This window comes from Barbus barbus (genome assembly GCF_936440315.1).
Source record: "Barbus barbus genome assembly, chromosome: 25".
In the NCBI taxonomy this organism is placed as follows: domain Eukaryota; kingdom Metazoa; phylum Chordata; class Actinopteri; order Cypriniformes; family Cyprinidae; genus Barbus; species Barbus barbus.
In genome coordinates, this window is record NC_136753.1 from 13,429,795 (window position 1) to 13,451,113 (window position 21,319).

The 21,319-nt window shown below is 37.3% G+C and overlaps 1 protein-coding gene across 4 annotated transcripts; it reads right to left on the reverse strand.

The window, feature by feature from the left end:
* Positions 1–544: 544 nt before the first annotated feature.
* On the reverse strand, positions 545–16,294 carry LOC306845163 (bromodomain testis-specific protein-like). Of its 4 annotated transcripts, none has more exons than XM_079377800.1 (21): positions 16,152–16,294; positions 13,448–13,744; positions 13,173–13,310; positions 12,940–13,081; positions 12,705–12,826; positions 11,561–11,926; positions 11,338–11,466; positions 11,032–11,244; positions 10,390–10,565; positions 9,241–9,515; positions 8,733–8,822; positions 8,509–8,637; positions 7,051–7,112; positions 6,735–6,894; positions 6,192–6,524; positions 5,825–5,913; positions 3,336–3,447; positions 3,183–3,250; positions 2,902–3,095; positions 2,432–2,630; positions 545–1,272 (listed from the first exon to the last, which is right to left on the reverse strand). In XM_079377800.1, the coding sequence occupies exons 2-21, from the start codon at positions 13,643–13,645 to the stop codon at positions 1,204–1,206; spliced, it is 3,264 nt and encodes a 1,087-aa protein (XP_079233926.1). In that variant the 5' UTR covers positions 13,646–13,744; positions 16,152–16,294; the 3' UTR covers positions 545–1,203. The 4 variants fall into 4 exon arrangements, with proteins under 4 accessions (XP_079233926.1, XP_079233925.1, XP_079233928.1 ...); XM_079377799.1 differs by lacking the exon at positions 16,152–16,294 and adding an exon at positions 15,526–16,055; XM_079377802.1 differs by lacking the exon at positions 6,192–6,524.
* Between the last annotated feature and the right edge of the window lie 5,025 nt (positions 16,295–21,319).

Consider the following 21,319-nt stretch of genomic DNA (forward strand, 5'->3'; position numbering starts at 1 on the left):
TGATGGTGATATCAATATGTACCGCCCCATTTAATTTGAATGAAAGTGACCACAAAGCACAAACTTTACTGAAAATACTTTATTTATTTAACGTTTAGAATGCGATTTCTTTGAAATAATATATTATCGTTCCCCTCAATAGCATGTGACACCTCAGCATGGTGGTGTAATGAATAAAGTGCTTGTGATGAAAACTGCCACACAATATAGTCAGAAAGGATTTTGAACATATCTTCAGTGCAGTACAATCACCAGATCACACCTTGGAATCAACACGGCTCTGGAGAACCCACTGACTTTAGGCACAGAGAACTGCCTATCATCTCCAAGAGAGAAACTTTATGGCACTGCACTTCCAAATGGATACAAATAGAAATACAGGAAGTGCAACAACTGCTCTAAACAAGTCTGATTCTTCATAGGCGGACACTTGAAAAAAAAAAAAGGTTGTCCTGTAACAAAATGCTAAATATTTATACACACATGCTTAGGTTACATTTCTGACACTACAGAAATATATATTTTATATATATATTTATAAATTAAACAGGACATTTTAACGCAGCCAGCATATTTTCTGTTTAAATTGCTGCTTTACGTCAAATACATGAAATACCAGCTAGTAGGATAAACAGGGTCGGGGCCCTGCGCAGGAATATCCCTTACAGTTCTGACAACAGCTAGCGCAAGACGACCAGCTATGCAATATTCATACAGCAGAAGAGTCGATGGAATGTGTCAAAGAATCAGATTGCAATAATAATCAAGACAAGTAAACATTCTTCAGTATTAAAAAAAAACAAAACATGTTAAGGAACACAAAAACTGTTGTGAAACGACAGACATGTTTCTCTTTCCTAACTGCCACAGACAATTGGCAGCGTTTCAGTGCAGGCATTTCTGAATCCAAGCATCAAACGTATCAAAATAACAAAAACTCACTATTATTGGTGCAAATATTGGTCTTACAGCATCATATGCTGTCCATGACTGTTTTCTGATTTTTACAAGAGCTAACTTAGTACAAATGTAAAGTGATGCAGCTGTATTGCAGTATTTATGCCCGTGAAATGATTAAAGACCCGTTTCAGTCGCCAGGACTCATGGAGCAAGTAGGGGAAGGGAAAAGACGGCCTACACTGTTCACCGAACAGTAGCGCAATACACAAGCACATTTTTTTTTATTTGTTTGTTTGTTAAATCTCAGTCCAAGTTCTTCTCAAAGGTTGCCATTATGTCACTCTGCATGGTCATATCAATGACTCCGGACATCTAAGAAAAAAAATAATAAATAAAAATATTAAAAACATCATCAAAACCATTATTTTTTTATTATGAGTACTAGTAGTAACAAAAATATTTTTAATAACAGCAACAACAACAACATCAGTAATATTTATTGTGGTCATTAATAAAACCATATAGTATAATATTTGTTATGAATGTTAATAAACGATATAACATTATTGTATTTAACATTAATAATTTATAGTATAAGATAATAAACCTAATTAGTAAATCATCTTTATATTGTAATATTAACAGTTATGTCTTTTGTGGTCATTAATGATGATAATAAAAAAACCCACAAGGTACTACTACTAATTATTATCATAATCATTATGACAATCATAAACATGGTAAAAACAATAACAGTAAAAATGTTAACTGTTGATATTTATAAAACCACAATGTATATAATTTGTTATTAAATGCTAATAAACAGCATAACAGATTATTTGTTACTGAACATTGTAATAAATATTATTATATAATTATCTAATAAAATAAGTAACAATGTTTATAGTTATTATAAATCTAGAAGACCGTTACCAATGGATTAAATGTTTTAAACGCATTGGGATAGTTCGCCCATAAATTAAAATTCTGTCAGTTACTCACCCTCATCGTTCCAAACACATAAGACCTTTGTTCATCTTTGCATCACAAATTAAGATATTTTTGATGAAATCCAAAAGCTTTCTGACCCTGCATAGACACCAACGGAACTACCACGTTCAAGGACCAGAAGGGACATCGATAAATTAGTCCATGTGACATCAGTGGTTCAACCGTAATGTTATGAAGCTACTTTGAGAATACTTTGTGCACAAAGAAAACAAAAACAACGACTTTATTCAACAATTTCTTCTCTTCTTCAAAAAATAACGGTTGAACTGTTAGTTGGCCTTTCCTACCTTTCTGGGTCTTGAATGTGGTAGTTACGTTGTGGTCTATGCAGGGTCAGAAAGCTTTTGGATTTCATAAAAATAAATCTTATTTTGTGTTTATTAGATGAACGAAGGTCTTGAGGGTTTGGAATGACATGAGGGTGAGTAATGACAGAATTTTCATTTTTGGGTGAACTATCCCTTTAAATATCAACATTTTAAAGTTACTTTCTAAAATACTTGGTGTGCAAAGTACTTACAGCCTCTCTCCTGCGGCGCTCCTGCTCTCTCTTGCGGGCCATCTCTCGTTCTCTGTCTACAGAGCTCTGTGGAAGAGAGGAGGGCTCAGGGGCTTTGGGGGTATCCAAGATGGCTGCCAACAGAGGCAGCTCTGCTGACTCCACTTCTGGCTTTGAAGGTGGGCAGTCCAGTTTGGTTTTTTGAAGCTGCTGCGTCAGGCTAGAAATCATTAAAAGGCCACACTGTTAGCTAGATCAGCGAGAACAGTCAATAATCACATGTGGGCCATAGGGATATGACCGCAAATTAATAATGGAGTAGAAACTTCGAATGCATTTGTAAAACTCGCTAGGTTTTGAAACTGAGTCATGGAAAGATGTGGTCAGCTGGAATCATGACTTCAGCCATACAGAGATTGAAACTCCTCCAAAATGAAACTTACATAACAGCTTTATACACTGTTGCCTTAAAAATAAGACACTGTTTATACCCGCTTTTGTCTGTGCTGCTCTTCTCTCGACCAGCTTCCATCTGCAGTTTACGAGCTCGCTCTCGTTCCTCTTTCTCCATGGCAACTTTGCGAAACTGCTGGAAACTTTCCTTGGATGATTTGATTGGGCAAGGAGTTTGAGTAGCCATCTTCCCCAAGCTTGTCCAGGAGTCTGCATGCTTTAGTACAATATCCTTTAACACACGCGAACAGGTCCAGGTTATCGGAGAGAACACCAAAGAGTGCATTTTTCATTTGCTACCCATATAAAGCATTGGTACCTTTTTAGGCAGGTTGGATTTGGCATCTTGAATGGGCTTGCATAGTTCACTGCCATCGTACTTAGCTCCTAGAAAACGTAAAGAAGAACCCATTTCAAGAAAATTTCAAAATTTCTCGAAAAAGGAGAGGACTCTGGCAGGAGAAATGCTGACCGTGCATTTTGTGCAGCTGAACAGGGGGCTCTTCCAGTGTCTCTGGGCAGCTCTGCTCATCCCTCATGTTGGTTAATGGACTCTCATGAAGAGGTGACAACAATATACACTGCTGCAGAGAGAAAAAGCAATTACAAAAAGTGATTTGTGTCTCACCAACAACAACCAGGCCGAACACCATCCATCTGGATCTAAACCCTATTTCTTCACTGTAGGGCTGCCCTCGACTAAGGATTTTCTGGTCGACCAGTAGTCGTTCATTTTAAGCATTAATCGCATGTTTAATAAACCATTTAAATCATAATAATGAGCTTTAAATTGCCTAGCCTAATAAGTGCTCAAGCACACGCATAAAGCTAGCAAAAGCGCACTGGCAGAAGTAATGATTATGAATGTGTCAGGGAAAAACAGTAAGGAGACTACGTTAACATTTTAATAATTTGATAAACTAGTGCTTTTTTGTTTTTGTTTAAGAGATGAAGTCAATGACACTGACTCATTATCTCTGCAGTATTGGATGCGCCTGTATGCACGTTTCATACTATTCAATATTTGTTTTCCATTTGAATTGGTTCATTTGAAAGTAGACATTTCACTCTATATATTTTTAATGTCTGTAAGGCAAAGATATACATGGAGTTTCGCGCTCAAGTTCAGAGACGGCAAAAATTTAAGCGCATCCTGCTTGCCTCCATTATTTTACAAAAGTGTGTTTTGTTACTGTGAATGCACAAATAAACGTAGAGTCTTTACAGATTTGAAAGATGTATTACTCTTATCTGTATGACCAAAAATGACAGAGTATTTTAAGAGTATATAACCGCACCGGCGCCTCCATCAGTCCTGCAGTAAGCGCGCTGCTGTTCAGCTTCCACTCTCCGCACAGACACTTGAACAGCGCACATTTCTCTGTTAACATTAGATTGAGCGGCCATGTAAAGTTGCTAATACTTACATATTTCAGATGATAAGCCATATTTGAGGCCGATGAATGATAAGTGAGTGTTTGGATGTCTTGCCCGATGTACTGTCCATCACGGACTGCGACACTTTGCCTGTGGATTTATTTATTTTCCAAGCCTCTTCTGGTCGACTAATGATTAGTGGACTATTAGGGGGCAGCCCTACTTCACTGAACTTCTGTCTTCTTACACAAACTTTATGATAATTTAAGGAGTTTAACAAACAAGAAGTTAACATTTGAGTTTAGACACAATCGTCTTTTTTTTCCCTGTTTCTTTAATGAAAACAGTTCCACAAAAAAAGGTGGAGAACATCTGTGCATCTCAGAGCAACACTTCAGTGTTTCTTTGCTGAATGAATGTTTTGAAGGAATCATTTGATTCAATGATGCATCCATAAAAGACAGGCACTTTTTTGGTTTCTAAATTAATCAGCTTTTGTCTGTGCTAGTTTTCTCTCGATCAGTTTCCATCTGCAGTTTACAAGCTCACTCTCCTTCCTCTTTCTCTATGGAGAAGTTGACACTAGTTGCTGAAAGTCAGACACTGTGTCTTATACCAGACGTGAGCAGCATCGCAACACAACAAAATACTATAGAACCCATTATAATCAGTGATGCCGTCCACACTATGCGGTGTGGCACGACAAATCCCTGACAGTAAACAGATGCCTCGTTCTATTTGACGTACTCATAGTTCAAATGATTTGCAATGGTTGCTCTGTCACGTACGGTGTAAACACAATGAGAGCCAGTCTGCAGATTTGAGTTAACGGATTTCATAGAAAATTGTGTAGTGTATGATGGTCATAGATGGCAATTTTTTAGCATCAGACTATAACTGTTTCCATCTATATATTTTTATGCGCATTTTGGAAAATGGCATTAAAAAAAAAGGCTGGATGGAAAAGCCAAGATGCACATAAAATTCTAAAAACGATAATTCATAAATTCTAAAAAAAAAAAAAAAAAAAACTTATGCGCACAAATTAGTAGGATAAACTTTTTATCCGACAAGAAAAAAAATGCACAAACTACGACAGAAACACATTTACCGAATAAATTCCACCATGCGCATCAAAGCCTGTCATTAAAGTATTTCTGTATAATTGTCTTAGACGACTGCGTTACCAAACAGCAGGCATCCACCTCTGAAAGCAATGGCCACATTTATTGTGTTTTGTCTGCTCGCTCTGAGGTACAAGTAATTCATCATATATGAAAATTATTATATTATGTGGCTTCTCCTACTTTTCTTAAGCCCGGTTCAGACTACACTATTTTTTTTGCTGGTTACGAGACAGTCACTGCGTCAGATTATGAAATTTTGACATGATAAAATCTTGTCGTGTAATGGGTAACAAACATGTCGGACTACACGTTGATACCCAACCATTTATTGCATTATATAAAACTATTCTAACAATTAATTTTAAATGACAAAAACTTCAAATAAAATGAACAAGTTAAAGTCTTTTCGTATAGTATTTCTCCATACGAAGACAAGTTTAGCAGAAATATAAGTTACCTCAAACTGAGAGCTGGAGGTAGGCTGGCATCCTGTGACAGGCATGGCAGCAGGAGGTGAGGTCAGTGGTGACAGAAGAGGAGGAACACCTGCAAGATTGAGGGGAGGAAGAGAAATTTGGAACTTACTTTGCATTGATATCCTGTTTTACACATGCATTAAAGCGGGCACTATATGTGAGAGACAGCAATGACAAGCAGCTGGGAAAAGATCATCAAAAATCAACAACAAACCAACAGTTATGATGAACATACAATGTTAACCCACAATGGAAAAGAAAAGTTGCAGATGCACAATGTTAACAGAGCGAGGGGAGCGAGCGAGGGACGGAGATCGGCAGGCGGCGACACATCAAGCGACTGCTTACCTTCCTGCTCAGATTTAAGTGGAGGCTTCTCTGCAGCAGTAGGCGATGGGGGGCCAACCTGAGAGGCCTGCAGGTCGAGCGAGGGACTACGGGGGAACGACGGGTCTGAAAGGAGTGAGGTTGGCGTGTGTGGGGGTATCGACACGGAGGAAGATTTGAGTGGGGTGGTTGTGTTGTCTTTACAGGGGGAGGTGGCAGAAGTGTCACATAAAGGGTTGATGGCCTGGTCTGGAGGTAGGCTGAGTGGTAAAGGGGCAGTCCAGGCTTTAAGAGGTAGTGGGGCAGCTTTGCCACTGGGTCTGGTAGGCTGAGGAGGCAGCCGGCTGTGTAATGCTGTTGCAGGAGGAGGGTAGAGGGATGGACAGAAAAGGGTTTAGGTGATAAATCAAAGCTGCTCTCTCTTCTCCAAATGCAGATTTTGATGAGTAATAAAGAAATCATTATCATTTTTGGAGGTCATTTCATTTGTTTTGTACATCATGTTGTGGCCACAGAAAACACATCAACGTGAACAGAGGTATGAACAATGGCACTGAGCCTAACCTGGGATTGCCATGATGACGTCCTCGGCAGGATGCTTTGCTTGTTGTGAAGCAAACAGGTCTTTGGAGTCTGCCTCTGAGACTAGTGATGCTGGACGAGACTGGCATGTCACGACTGAGGCAGAAGAGTCTTTTACCTCAGCAAAGGCCTGCCGCGATGCCTGTTTGGGGAGGGGGAGAAGGGGGCAATATTTCACTCAGGAAAAATCTGTCCCTACATGAAGTGAAATGCTCCATGTGCCAAATATTAAAAGGAGTGGGAGAAGGCCATTTAATATTGGTAGTCTCTTATTGGCTTGTGTGCTTTTTTTTTTTACCTTGTTTTTAATTTTGTGGGCATGGCCAGGGGCTTTGCTTTGCTTCCTCTTAGCTTTCTGTTCTGCAAGACATGCACAATGCACACTGAGGTCATTTCACTTCAGTCATGACTGCGGGAAAGGCCAACCCCATCCCGTGGGCATTCCTGCTGATTTACTCAGTCTATGGATAACTCCAGTAATAAAATATAAACTGTGTATGCAATTTAAGTACTACAACATGTCACAATCACTGTAAATAAACAAAAAAAATAAAATAATCAAGTTTCATTACATGTAGTCAATTTTTTTTCCTAAATGGTGTGCACAACTTGTGAAAGTGTTTTGTGACGCGAGTAAAAAATGTTAATAAAAAAAACCCAGAAAACAATGTGAAATGACAAAGCAAAGGGAAAGAAAAACACAACACTTATGTTAACATACAACAGTTGTCTATGAAAATGTGTTTTATTTAAATCTCTGGGTGTTAAACACCAAGCTCAATGGGTAAGCTTTATACCAGTTTAGGTAAATAAAATTCACACATCTACAAAATATGCAACAGACTTTAAGCAGGACAAGTGGGTGCCACTTATGACAGCTTCTTTTGGTCCTAGCTTCCATGTTACAACTATAGTTTACAATCCAAGAACCTCACATACAACATATCGATGTATGCTTACACAATCTATTGTAGATTATCATGACATATACTTCTCTGCATAACCTCACACAAGTACAAAAGGTGGAATTACAATGTAATGCAACAGGGGAACCACATAGTAATGATTCAAAGCAGCAGTTTAAAACGGACCAGCTGTAACTCTTAACAGGGACAATAGCATATGACACATAAACTGTTGTGCTCTCAGGTATGTTTGGTGAAGGTCCAAATTGGAAACTGGCATTTTTTTCTAAGCCCTTACCACTATTTTGAACTTGAAACTGCTGATGGTGTATAAAACAAAGAAAACCTTACACCAAGAGCCAGCTGGTCTTAAACTTGTCTTAAACTACAGCAACAACATAAATAAGTGATTGTGATGAAACAAGAACAAAATATCAAACATTGGAAAACAAATAAATAATAGCACCCAACAAAAACTACATAAAGAGTCTGAGAGAGAAAATTAGATGACTTACTCTTTTACTAATTTAGAGCCAAAAGTGCACAATTTTCTTTATATTACAAAAGTGAGAAAGTGTAAAGACAATCAGTGAACACACACACAAAAAAAACATTTTTACACCATTTTTTTAATGAGTTGAACTGTGTAATGTTCAAATATTTGTTGTCCAGAAGGTGTTAAGATGAAATAAGTGAAATTTTATAATGCTGGGGACGTGTCCGAGTAAGCTTTACAACTTTTTTTATTTGTTTTCTGCATCAGTGGCCGGATTGATAGCAGGGGGAACATACTGGCCTGAGAGACAGTGAGTGAATAAAAAGGGTTGGTGGGTAGGTGTGAAGCAGCTAACCTGAATCAGAGTCACAGCTATCAGAGGAGCTAGAGTCACTACTACTGCTGTCAGAGCTGGACGAGCTGCTGCTGCTGTCACTCAGACGAGACGGACGGCTCATGTCTTTAAACTCCCCTTCCGCTTCAACTGCACAAAGAAGGGAAAAAAAAAAATATAGGTTTATACTGCATTCATATGACAACATAAAAAAAAGGAATGAACAAATAAATACCTATACTTACTTTTGGCCTTTTTATTATTTGATTCTCCATTTGTGTGTTGCAGCTCTTTGTCCAGTTCCTTGATTTTAGACTTCTTCTGGAGCTTCTTTTCTAATAATGTAAAAAGGTCACACAATGAATAGAAGATAAAAATTATCCTTTTACACACCAATTTTGTAAGAGTTGTAGAGTATGTATCCTTTTTGTTTAGAAAATGGCTATTTTTAGCACTAAACGTGTCGAAGCTCTAAATAATAATAACAACATTTAACACGAGGAAAAAAAAAATCTTTATGTACACCTTCACACTGAAGCAAAAATAATGTACTGCGGGTATTACATTTTTTCCAGATAATGATGAAGTCTCCCACTTGGTGCATGTAGTTGTAGTATGAAAAATATATGCAAATATTTCAGATTTGCACGCCATTCAGTTGTATTACACATCGTGTGAAAAGCTTTTAGTACCATCTTTCATATACACTGTCTCCGCATGAAAAGCTCTTAATATTGACAAAACAGTACTTACTGTCAGTTTCTTTCGGTTTCTTTTGGAGACAATCGACAACATAGCACTCGAGAGCTCGAAGAGTTGAAGGTTTGAGAGTCTCAAAGTCGATCTCGATCTCCTCAGGGTCTGTGTCCCTAAGCAAGGGTTCTCGTGCCTTGATAATGTTCACTACTTTGCCAAGCTTGTCTCCAGGAAGCTTGTTAATGTCCAGACTCAGTTGCCGTTTCTCCTCATAAGACATGGGTAACGTATTGATCTCTTCCTCTGAGTCATATGCTCTGCTCTCCTTCCGTCTGAGAACAAAGTTGACAATTTTGATTTGATTGAGAATTTGTCTTGCCATAAAACTCTATACATTATCCACTAGGGCTGTCAAAATGGCCGAAAAACAAAATTTTTAATTTTGTACTTAAAATTATATCAATGTTCAAATTTAAAAGGCATAATTTCAGCTTGGTGGGTACATTTCTTTAAAGCAATAAAATAAAATTAATCTTTGAAAAATGTGCATAAAATAAAAATTGGCCTTTTTTCAGATTTGCCGTAAACAAAATAATCTCCGCATCGAGTGAGTTGGATAGGAACTGGATAGGCTTAAAAAAAAAAAAAAAAAAAAAGGCATTAAAATGCAATGACACCTCCATAATCATCGCATCGTGCGCAACTGATAAGGCTGCTTGACGCACACCTAAAATTCGAATGCAACGTTTTTACATTCGAATGTGGATTTTTATTTTAAACTCGACGAATATTCAGAATTCAAATTTTTTTTTATAACAGCCTTATTATCCACCTTATTTTTCGATGCGGAAGCAAGCCATTTTATGTGAATGTGCGAGACGTTCGGTTCATTAGCCGCTGTAGGGAAATAATGGTAAGAATAACCAAGTCCAGTAAATGGTAAACGTGTTTGTACTACAAACCAGTGTGTGCATAATTAAGATAAGGCTAGTACATTAAAATAATATGGTAAGACACACCAGTTTGCAATATCAGTCAGCAAAACGAGCTGTGTTGTACAGCTAAAAATAGCTGGAAGTGAATGAGACCGGAAGCTAGACATTAAATTTAAAAATGGCTGTGCCCGCTCTTACGGTAAAAATAAGGTGGATACTTAGGGTAAAAATGGGCATGATATGCACCCACAAGCACCACACATTTTCTTACCCTGATGACTTGCTGTTGGACCTCTTCTGTATTTTTGCTGGTTTCTTAATTTCTTCGCCTTTTCGCTTACTGCACTCTCTCTCTTTCTTTCTCTTCTTCTTGGACTTTTCCCTTTTCTTTGGTTTCAAGAGAGGTGTTTGGGTCAGTAACTGCAGCTGCTCTCGTACTGCTTTCAGCTGGTGAGTAAAGACAGACATGACATTATATAAGAGATACACGTATTAATACGGTCAATCTATAGTTCAAATTTAGCAAGCTATTTTTTCACTGCCTAATGTACAAACGGGAACATCCAAACCCTCACAGCAGGCTGATTTTAAATACTCACACTGGCATAGAAAATTCGACTTGTGTGGCATTGTAGTGTTGTGCTTAAGCATGTTAAAATGTTGCCAAGTAAAATCAATTTGTAATAGTTCAGACTTAAGTCCTCCCAAGTATGTTAATAAACGAGACCTCTCTCGCTTCTTGGCAAAGAACATTCTGGAATTGTTTTTGCTGCAAATACATGCAAAACTGCCATAGAATTTGCAGAAGGAGGAAGAGTCACCGCATGGGGTTTGACTATGATGTTGTGACGATTTTGGAACAGAGGATGCGTTCATCTGTGAAGGGACTCAAATGTCTATACGCAAGTCCTACCTGTTCCTCCAGGCTGGCAAGCCTCTGCACTCTCTCCTCCTCATCCTCTTCTGTGTCTGAGGAGTTTTCTGATGGAGACGATGATTCGCTGTCACTGCTCTCAGAGCTAGATGGACTGTGTGCTCTCTCCTTCTTTACTCTGTTCTGACAAGAGGATGGGGCTGAATTCCTCGGCTCGTCAGGAATCTTGGAGAAGCGAAACTCAAAAACATCCTGGGTAAAAAATAAAAATATTCTGCATTTACCCATAGGAAAATAAGACAAAGAATGGATTTTGAAACATGATCAAACCACCTAAAGACACACCTGAAGTTTCCTTGCCATGGCCACTACCTCATGGTTGGGTGGATTGTATTTGTAGCAGTTTGAGAACATGAGTCGCACATCTGCAGCGAATTGCAATGCATCAGTGTATTCACGAGCTTCCATCTTTTTCTATTAGAAAAAAAATATTATAATAGCCTATTACATATAAAACAATAAATGAACAAAGCATATCCAGTAATATTAACACAACCACGGTACTCACTTTGAGGGTACTCATATCCATAGGTTGGTGAATGATTTCATGATAATCAAGAAGGCCCAGTGCCTTAGCATCCACAGGCTTATAAAAGGGCCAGGCGTAAGCAGAATGCTTTTTGGCAAACATCTCTTTCAGGATGGCATTGCAGTATTTGAGTCTCTCTGAGAGTTTGGTCCTTCTGCCCACCTGATGCTGTGGTGGTGATTCAGGAAGGTCTTTACGGGGAGGTTTGATGGGTCGGCCGCTGCCTCGCCTGGAGAATAACTTAAGGACTTTTGGTTCTGTTACACAAGGGGACGACTCACAGCTGGTGATGGAAGAGGCAGAAGGGGTCGTAGTGTCTGCTTTTCTTTTCACACCATTTTTCAACTGAAAGAAATGGAAGATTACAGTTAACTAAAAAAATAAAATTCCACCTTTAGAAAATACTATTTCCATAATTCAGTATGAGACAACCAAACAGCCCTTATTTGGAGTATTCCAAACGAGCAACCGCATACCCAAAGCTAGTAACATGCCTAATTCTCTGTGTAAGGGCTCTCCGCAAAACCTTTCCTTTACAGCCTCAGAGCAAACATGACGGTCTCTAAAGACACATTCTTGCCTGAGAGCAGATGCATGAAGACCAGGGGTGTGAAGTAACGAATTACAAATACTCACATTACAGTAATTTCCCTCCAGAATTTAATGTATCAACATACAGTTCAAGTGCATGATTTCAGATACAAATTCTCCATCAAACGGTTGACCACTACTGTGTTTATCCTGTCACAAAATGCGGCGAAAAGTCCTACAACATGGTAATAGTGTGACTAAGATGTGTAAATGTCTATACTGCACATCGCTAATGCGACTAATATAGGAATACTCCACGTTTTAATTTGATTTCTGTTTACTTCCAGTACGACTTTAGCCAGATTAAGATCATTCAAAAACTGTTTACAGGGTAGATTCTTAATCAGAGTATTGTCCATGTAAAGGTACTGATTGTGAAATTCAGGAAAAAACAGGATGTCCCTATCAAATCACTGTAATTACCAGGCGTATAATGAGCAATAACACCTGAGTTCACTTGGTACTAGAGACTTATGATACTGCTGAGACACATGTCAAAAGTGCAAGTGCAGGTGGTTTGAGAGGAACTAACTTTGGCTGCGAGTTGTGCAGACAGGGGAGCAGAGGGAATTGTGTGGAGAGCATCCGGTGGGATGACGGTCACTGTTTGCTGGAAAACCACCTCAGACACAGGAGACGGTGGCCTCTTTAACACTGCAAAAAAATGCAAATATTAACTTGATTTTCACTCTACACTGCTATACACAGCACAGAAACCTGAAGCATGTAGTAATTTGTCATTAATTTAATTTAAATGGCCTGAATACCTTCTGTTGACTTCCTTCCTCCTATCACAGGAGCTTTAGTTGTCAGAGCAGAGATCTCAAACTCATCTTGAGGCATCTTTGCCACCTTCTCCAAAAAATGCTTCTCAAGGGCTTGAGCCATCTGAACAATGTCATCTCCTGGCTGAAACCACACATACAAAAAGTTTGAAACCAAATGTGCATTTCAAATCTTCAATTCTTAGCAACATTACATAAAACAGCAGAGTCCTCACCCGATTGTACATGTAACAGTTTGTGAACATGTTGTTGAAGTCTTCAATACACTCCATTGCCTTCCAGTAGTAATTGTTTTCAAGACGCTTTTTAATGGTGCTCAAGTCCATAGGGTTCTTGATGATTTTATAATAATCCTAAATTACGTGGAAATATTAAAATCACCAATAACCTTGAGCAAGCACATTTTAAAACAAAGATTAATAAAGGTTTGCACCTACAAACTGTGTAATCAGTAAAATATCTTTAAATGACAAAGCATGCCGAGACTTACTGGCAAATTGAGTCGGGCTGCATCCACAGGCTGTCTGAAAGGCCAGGAGAATTGATGTCTCCACAGGGACTTAATCACCACTTTTTCTAGATACTGCAACTGATTGGTGAGGCGCCCAGGCTTTTGGGGGTTCTTGAACTCAGGGGGAGGGGGATTCCCATTCATGGTGAAGTTCTGTGGGGGTTTCACATCAGACATCGTCTGAACCGATCCAGGGAGTGGTGACCAGTATGGAAAGGGCTTTTGCAACTACGCCTAGGCAGCTCAGTGAGCATTACACATCCACTGTCTGTGCCACTGTAAACAGGAAGAGCAGTGTCAACATCCTCATACCATTCTGCACTGCTGTTTATTATTTTTAGGCAAATCAGAAAAAGCAGCAGATTAGAGCACACACAGTCCTTTAATGACAAGTTTAAATGCAAGTGTAATAGCTTTTAAATAATACACACACTCTGCGTAAATTCCTAGTTAATGACATACTGCACTGTAGTCCTCAGGACTACTGCAGGTTTCATGCATAATAAATGAACACTACAAAGCTTTTCAGCTCCATTCCTGACAAAAGGCATCCTTATAAGTTGAAAATACAGTATCTGAAATGCCCCACCCAAAATAACCTTAAAAAAAATAATTAACCTGGAAGGAAACTTGCCGGCTAAATGTCTTCATATGCTGACCTTTTTCTTACAAAAACAAATCAATACCATAATATACTGAGAACTTGCCCAGCACATTAAAAATAGACTATTGCTGTTTAAATTCAAACTGCTAATGTGACATTTTTCAACAGACTAATTTAAAATGAACTTAAAATAAACAGAAAAATATATATATAACTTTGTTTCTTTCAACCATTTGTTTCAAGGCAAAACTTTAAATGTATCCCTAATTTATATGCATAACACTTACCGATTTAAACTGCTGTTTCTACATGCAAGTTACTCATTAGATCAATAAAAGCAACTTAATTTCTTTCAAAATTTGGACAGTGAAGACATGCGTAAAGTCACAAAATTCCTTTTAATTGTCTCTGAAGCTCTCGAGCTTTATTTAGCTCAGCTAGAGGTTATGCTTCATCACACTTACCCCAAACTAAAAGGTCATCGTCCTGCTCAGTAAAATAGTATTTTTCTCATACTCAAAAACATTTACAAATTATATTGATCATTATGTGTACTTTATTTAGATAAATGTAAAAGAAATCACTGTACAAGAAGCCTAAAAACTTACAAAATTTATTTACACAAGAAAAACAATTCGAAAAAAAAGTTAAAATGCTATTTTTTATTTTTTGAAAGCTATATAAAACACTTCGTTTCACACTGGATTGCTTATGATTGGGAAGGGCATCTTTTTGTTTTTGGACGGGAGAAGGGAGTATTGTCCATGAAGTCCACTTCAAAGATGAAGATTCGTTTTTTTTTTACACCTACAAGTTTAACAAGTTCACAATTTGTCTATACAAACATAGCGACGTTGTGCCAATTTGTTCTCGTTTGTTGATGACAAACACGTGCCAATTAACTTAGTCAAAATACAGACTGGACATGGGAGAACGACATTCATCTAACGTTACTCAGAACAAAAAGAAGCTCTGTAGGTTAACAATACAGTCGAGCAATTTAATATTGAACTAGAAAAAGCTCCCTATACATGAGTGCAATTTATACCATAAGTTGCCTTTATACGCAAGATATATTTGTTCCTTTACACAATCCACGGCCATGCGTTATATAAACCCGACGACCTCCTATGAATGACGCAACACGAACTTACGGCTGAATATTACTGCCACAGAAGTCTCGCCTCTGCTTAAATAATCAGTTTTAGGGACAAACGTTAACTTATACAAGCATAAAACACAATACAGATAATTGGAGACTGGTTTACATGAATCCCATGAGTAATCGTGCTAGCAAGCCTCGAGCCACAAAATGGCGCCGGCTAGCTTTAGCACAGCTAGCCACACATTACCCCGCCCCGTCAGATGCTGAAATTGAGCTCAGTTAGCAGTCCCTCCCCTAACCATTCCGCCAGCTAAATGAAGCTAGCTCAACCTGGATCCAAAATGTTACCTTTCCGTCTCGGGAACAACAAAGAAAGTTTAAACTGCCGAACTGAGACAGACGATGCAGTGCAGGATGAGCTCTGCTGGAAAACTTCACCAACCGAAGGATCTTGTTGATGCTTTGCGCCCGAAAAACCCTCTTTGAAAACGACTTAAAGATTTTTGCGCTTACTTCTCAACGCCAACAGAACAAATTAACATCATATACATGAATACGTATGAAATAACACTGTTTCTTTGAAAGGTTAGTCATCAATGGCGGACGTCTCTCACGGCAACCGCCTGGTATTTATACCCTCCTGCTGAAAGCGCCCGATCCCATTGGACAAGACCCCTCACGTGCTCCCTTCTTCCCCCTCGCTGCTTTAACACCGAAAAAATATTCCCTTAAAACGTATCGCATCGAAACCTCCCTCTATTTTATACCCTAATTAACCCCGAAACGCTGTTTTACAATTAAACCTGTTTATTTTTACGACGGCGGACGAGCTCCTATAAGAAACAGACACGTATGTCAGAGTATTTTTTTAAAAGTGCGACATAACTGGTCTCCGGACATCACATGACCATTCTAGAACATTCTGTCGATCGCTATATCTCCATTCCCCTCTTTAGTGTCTGTTAAATGATTACATTGTGGCTCTTTTCCGTGGCTTTGGTTGTCAGCTTCTGGCGAGTGTTGGACATCGGTCATCCCTGCAGCTTGAAAAATCTCACAAAGAGGAGAACTATGATATGATAGAGCACTCAGGAGGCGAACGCAAACTAATGCGCATGCGCACTTTCTTGACAGTGATTGGCTTTTCAGTTGACGACGCCGGGCTCGTGCTTGTGTAAGAAACGCCGTAAACCTTCATTAAACCTCTTCAAGCAAGCTTCACCAGTCACATATCCCAAGACGAATACATAGAAAGAGGGAGACAATATAACAAAATAAATAAATAAACATTTTTTAATCAAAACATGGAGCAAGGAAATCTCTGTGTATTATGCTTTCTATGATAGAGAATCCGTGTTTTGTACATTTTTATAATAAAACTATATAAAATATAAGTTTTCTCCAAAATGAAAATTTTGTTATTATTTACCCATGTTGCTGCAATCCTGTTTCCTTTTTGTCTTCTGTGAAACACAACAGGGGATTTTAGCTAGTATGACAGCCTCAGTCACCATTTACTTTCATTAATGTTTTATCCGTACAACGAAAGGAAATAGTCACTCTAACTACGAAACAAAAAAACACGGATTTCGAACAACATAAAAGTGATGACAATTTTCATTCTGGTCAATCTATCTCACTTATTCAGCAACAACATTTGAAACAAACTTTCCACAAGAGGGCACCATAAGCCCTGTTTTGAATGGAAAACGCCTTTACAATTATGTTTTCTACCTTGCAGTGCTGCTATACAAAAATGATAAAATAACCACATGTATTTTTAAATAGGCTTACACTTGTAATTGCGCATTTACTAAAAGGAATGGAATAGCAGTGTCCTCTGCTTAACTTGCTTTTATAAGAGAGAGCTATATGACATAACTTGTCATACATGTTGATTCATGATGTCATGTTTGTTTTTTATTCTCATTTTTGTCTTTAAGGCGACTTTAAGGGGACCTCTAAGTAGCCGTACATAAACATCCCCTGTATTTGCTCAAACGTCAGATGAAAGGCTTCATTATGTCATGTGGCTCCAAGGTCAAGAGTTCAGAACCCGACATTCCACAGGGTCACTTCTCAAATTTGTGAAAGTGTTATTCAGGAAAAGACTTTCACATCTATGGATAGAGAGAGATGTGGCCATGATGGGAGAAGAGATATATGTATTCATGCAGCTGTTATGTAGACGTTATGTAGACGATAAGCCCTTTCATTATTACATGCAGTATCATCACCAGAGTATATTGCTAAGCACTGTATTGCAATTAAATAATCTTGGTAACACTTTACAATAAGGTCACATTAGTTAATGAATGCATTAGCTAACATTAACAATGAGCAACACATTTGTTACAGTATTTAATTGATACAAATTGTTAATAAAAATAGTAAAAAACAAAAAACAGCTGTTTTTTGTATTAAGGCCATTAAGTCATTTTAATAGATACAAATTGTTATTTTAATAATGTATTAGTAAATGTTGAAATTCACATTAACTAAGATTAACAAATGCTTTCAAAGTATTTTTCATTTTTAGTTTATGTTAACTAATGTGGTTAACTAATGTTAACAAATGGGATCTTTTTGTCAAGTGTTACCAAATTATCTGTTATTTTACAGATGGTTTTCTTTATATATATATATATTTTTTTTACAAATTTCCTTCATTCTTTTAAGAAAAACAATTTAATTCAAAGGGTTTGACAAAGATCATAAATGCGAGCAAAACAAAGGAAATCAAAGAATTAGGGCAGGTGAGGATTCACGTTCAGGACTAGATTTTGTTGCATCTTCCTCCCTGTCTGTGCAGATGCTTTGAGTAGGCCTGGTTCTGAGGCATACATATGCATGAGAAGTGAAAAATGACATGAAGCCTCTGAGTACATCTTCATTGACACTCAAAAGCAGCATATCAATGTTTTCAAGACAGCAAGAAGCTCCAAAACAAAGTTTTCTATCTTGCAAGGGTGCTGTCTCATTAGTGGCAAATCACGACTCTGACATTTACACTGTAAGCAGTGGTAAAGCATTTCCATTTCTTTTAGAACGGAGCGGAACATTTCAGTCAGACAACATAAGTCTGTTTGTTCGGGAAAACAAGCTAGGAGAGGAGGCAGAGGCAGAATAAAAAAAAGCAACAAAAAAAGCGAAAATGCAAATCAAAAGTAAACAAATATATCCTGCAAAAACAAACAGACACAAACATGCATCTGTGCATGAGTTTAACTCATACAAACAATGTTGCATTTTTCCTTTGCTTATGTTTTGAACTAAACTAAGCATATCTGACCAAATGCAATTGCAAATGGAAAACATCAGAACCAATGCTTGCGTATGTATTTTGGACCACCTCGATAGCCACTTCTTTTATGGCAGTTAATTATTTAAAGTAGTATTCAAAGTAGTGTGCACATATCCCAACGTAACTAGAACAGGTGCTATGAAAAATAATCGAAATTAAAGGAATAAAAACAGCACACTGTTTTATCTGCTCTCATGTAACTTTAATATAATACGACTCAAACAATGCCTTTGTCAGGCAGTGCAAACTACAACAAGACCTTGCTTGGGTCAAAACATTGCAATTGCAATAAATTAATTATTAATTGCCAGTTGATTATTAATTAGTTAATCCCACAATCAAGTTAGTAAATGTTTAAGGCCAAAAATCCAGAAAGAGGTTAGTGTCTAAGGAAAGGCCAGTCTAAAATCAGGCAGCATGCTCTTTGCCTTGAATCAAATCAGTTGGCAATGACAGACTGATACTGCTATCGCTAAAAAATTTCACAGATAAGACACACTCTACAGAAGATCTGATTTACTACTATATCTATCATATCAGAAAAATTAGTAAAATTTCACTTACGATTTCACCCTTAATTCATGTTGAGTCATGAACAGATTTCCATGTCTTCAATTGCTTCACTTAAGGAAAATGCTGATTTAAATGTATAAGAAGGATTAAATGCAGATGAGGTGTTTCAGAATTATAGAATCTAAAAATTTTTTGTGTGTGTTTTTTTTTGTCCCCTGTAGATACTTCGGAGGGTTGTGGAACCACATATTCTGATGAATGTATAGGACTCTTGGATGGTACTTGCTGTAGATGACACTGAGACGTTTTAGATTATGATTGAAGTCATACTCTTTATGGTAAGTGTTTATTGTGGTACATGGAGCGTTTGCCGGGGGTTACAAAAATAATAAAGTAAAAATTGTACAGTAATCAAACTTATAATAAAGTTCATTAAACTGTCATTGCTTAACAGAACAGGAATGCATTTAAATATAAATAAATAATAATTGGAAGTTCATAAACTTTTTGAATGTATTAATTATGTCTTATAAATGTTACTTGTTCATGTTATTAATGCATGTGAATATTTTAGCTTTGCTACTGGGCACTTTTGTATTTAATTTTATTAATAATTTTATTGTGATCTAATAAAGAGTTAAGAACATTTATTTCAATTTTTTTTTAGTCAGTACAGTTTGTGTGGAGTAACTCAAACTCTATTTTTAAATGGGCTCCTGGGGATTCTTGAAAATGTTGCTAGAATTAAGAGCCACAAAAGACATTTTCCAAAGCTTAAAAGTTAAAAAGAGTGTGCGTTTACCACTTTCTGTTTTAATAATGTATAAAGTAATGTTAATGTGGAAGCATTATGATGTTTATTTATTCTGTCCTATACACCAGGGCAGCGCTCAGCCCCTAAAAAACGGTGCGAAACGTTTATTAAACGGAAAAGGTGATGCGTTGAACACCCTGTTCTGATGACGCAAGTGTTGCAGCTATGACAGCTGAGAAGGCCACTCATTGAAGAATTTTCAGAGCCTGATGAAATTGGTATAAATACATTTTTAATACTGCAAAATACGCTCGATGTTACAGTCACTGCCCTTGCCGTCCAGAATAAAAGAGAACATCCCAGTCGAGTGAAGGGATTTGTGTAAACTGTGGTTCCTAATTATTGTGATCCAACATTTGCCTCGCATTTCAGGATGAAAAGAAATTTCAGGTGAAGGATAATCCACTTCTTACCTCCGAGACTGTGCTATGATCTATATGACCTTATTATTTTTATTGTGAATATTAGGCTTATTATTATTGCTGATCACTGTTGTTGATATTGTAATATTTACCATTATATAATCAGAGGAGCATAGAAAAGTTTATGAAAGTGTCACTCCACAATACAATAGCAAAATATATAAATATGTATAGTATTTTTATGTTACATTAATCAGCGTCTAGCACACCTTCCTAAGGAAAGGATATGGACCAGAAGACATTGCAATTATTATATTTAGACAGACTTAAAGAAGTTCCAGATCTACTTGTGCTCTTATTATTTCAGTTATTTTGCCTTTAATGTACATAAACATGTGCAAACAATATACTTGCTCTTGTGAATTTATTTTGATGTTAATTACATTTACTTACAAATTCATCATCATCATGTTGATATGCTGTTACTATAAATCTCTTATGACAAACATGTCTTCTAATATCTTCAATTGTTGCGCATACCGAGCTGCAGCGGACACATATTAAATGACTTCACTTGGACCCACTTCACTTGGGCTGAGATTTTTGACACACCGACCAAACAAGAGAAAACGTATCTCAAACCCCATTGCACACCGTTTCCAGGAAACATGTTGTTCAACACAGAAACCGTAGCAAAACGTTGGGCACCGGTGTGAACCTAAACGTGCTCCAAATAAAAAAAAGAGACATTTTTAGCATTAGGCCTTAGTATAAAATAGGTAAAAGCTTGTTTGTGCAGATGGTGGGTGGGTGCCAAAATAGCTATCTTGAGTCAAACAGAACAAGATGCGTGTAAAACTTCATTGTTCTTACAATAAGTTTGATCATAATTGTATGACCTCATAATAATCCTCTATTGAAGAGGACATTGTGGAATATGCTGTGTGAAAATAAAGGGAAATACAGGAAATATTGTGTTTAAAAAATCTTGTAAAAATGTTGAAGAGGATTTGTCACTAATAAAAGCAAAGAAAAACTTTTAAAACAAAACTTTTAAAACTGTCAGCTATCGTTTTATATAGCTAGCAATAATTTAATAAATATTAATAAATATTTTTGTTACTATGTAATTATTATTACAACAACAAC

Bases quoted from the DNA above. Each gene is read 5' to 3' on its own strand.
- LOC306845163 (XM_079377800.1), bottom strand. From the start codon at position 13,645: ATGTCTGATGTGAAACCCCCACAGAACTTCACCATGAATGGGAATCCC. The intron at 3,448-5,824 runs GTAACTTATATT...TTCTCTCTGCAG, and splicing joins CCTCCAGCTCTCAGTTTGAG to CAGTGTATATTGTTGTCACC. The intron at 3,096-3,182 runs GTACCAATGCTT...CGTGTGTTAAAG, and splicing joins AATCCAACCTGCCTAAAAAG to GATATTGTACTAAAGCATGC.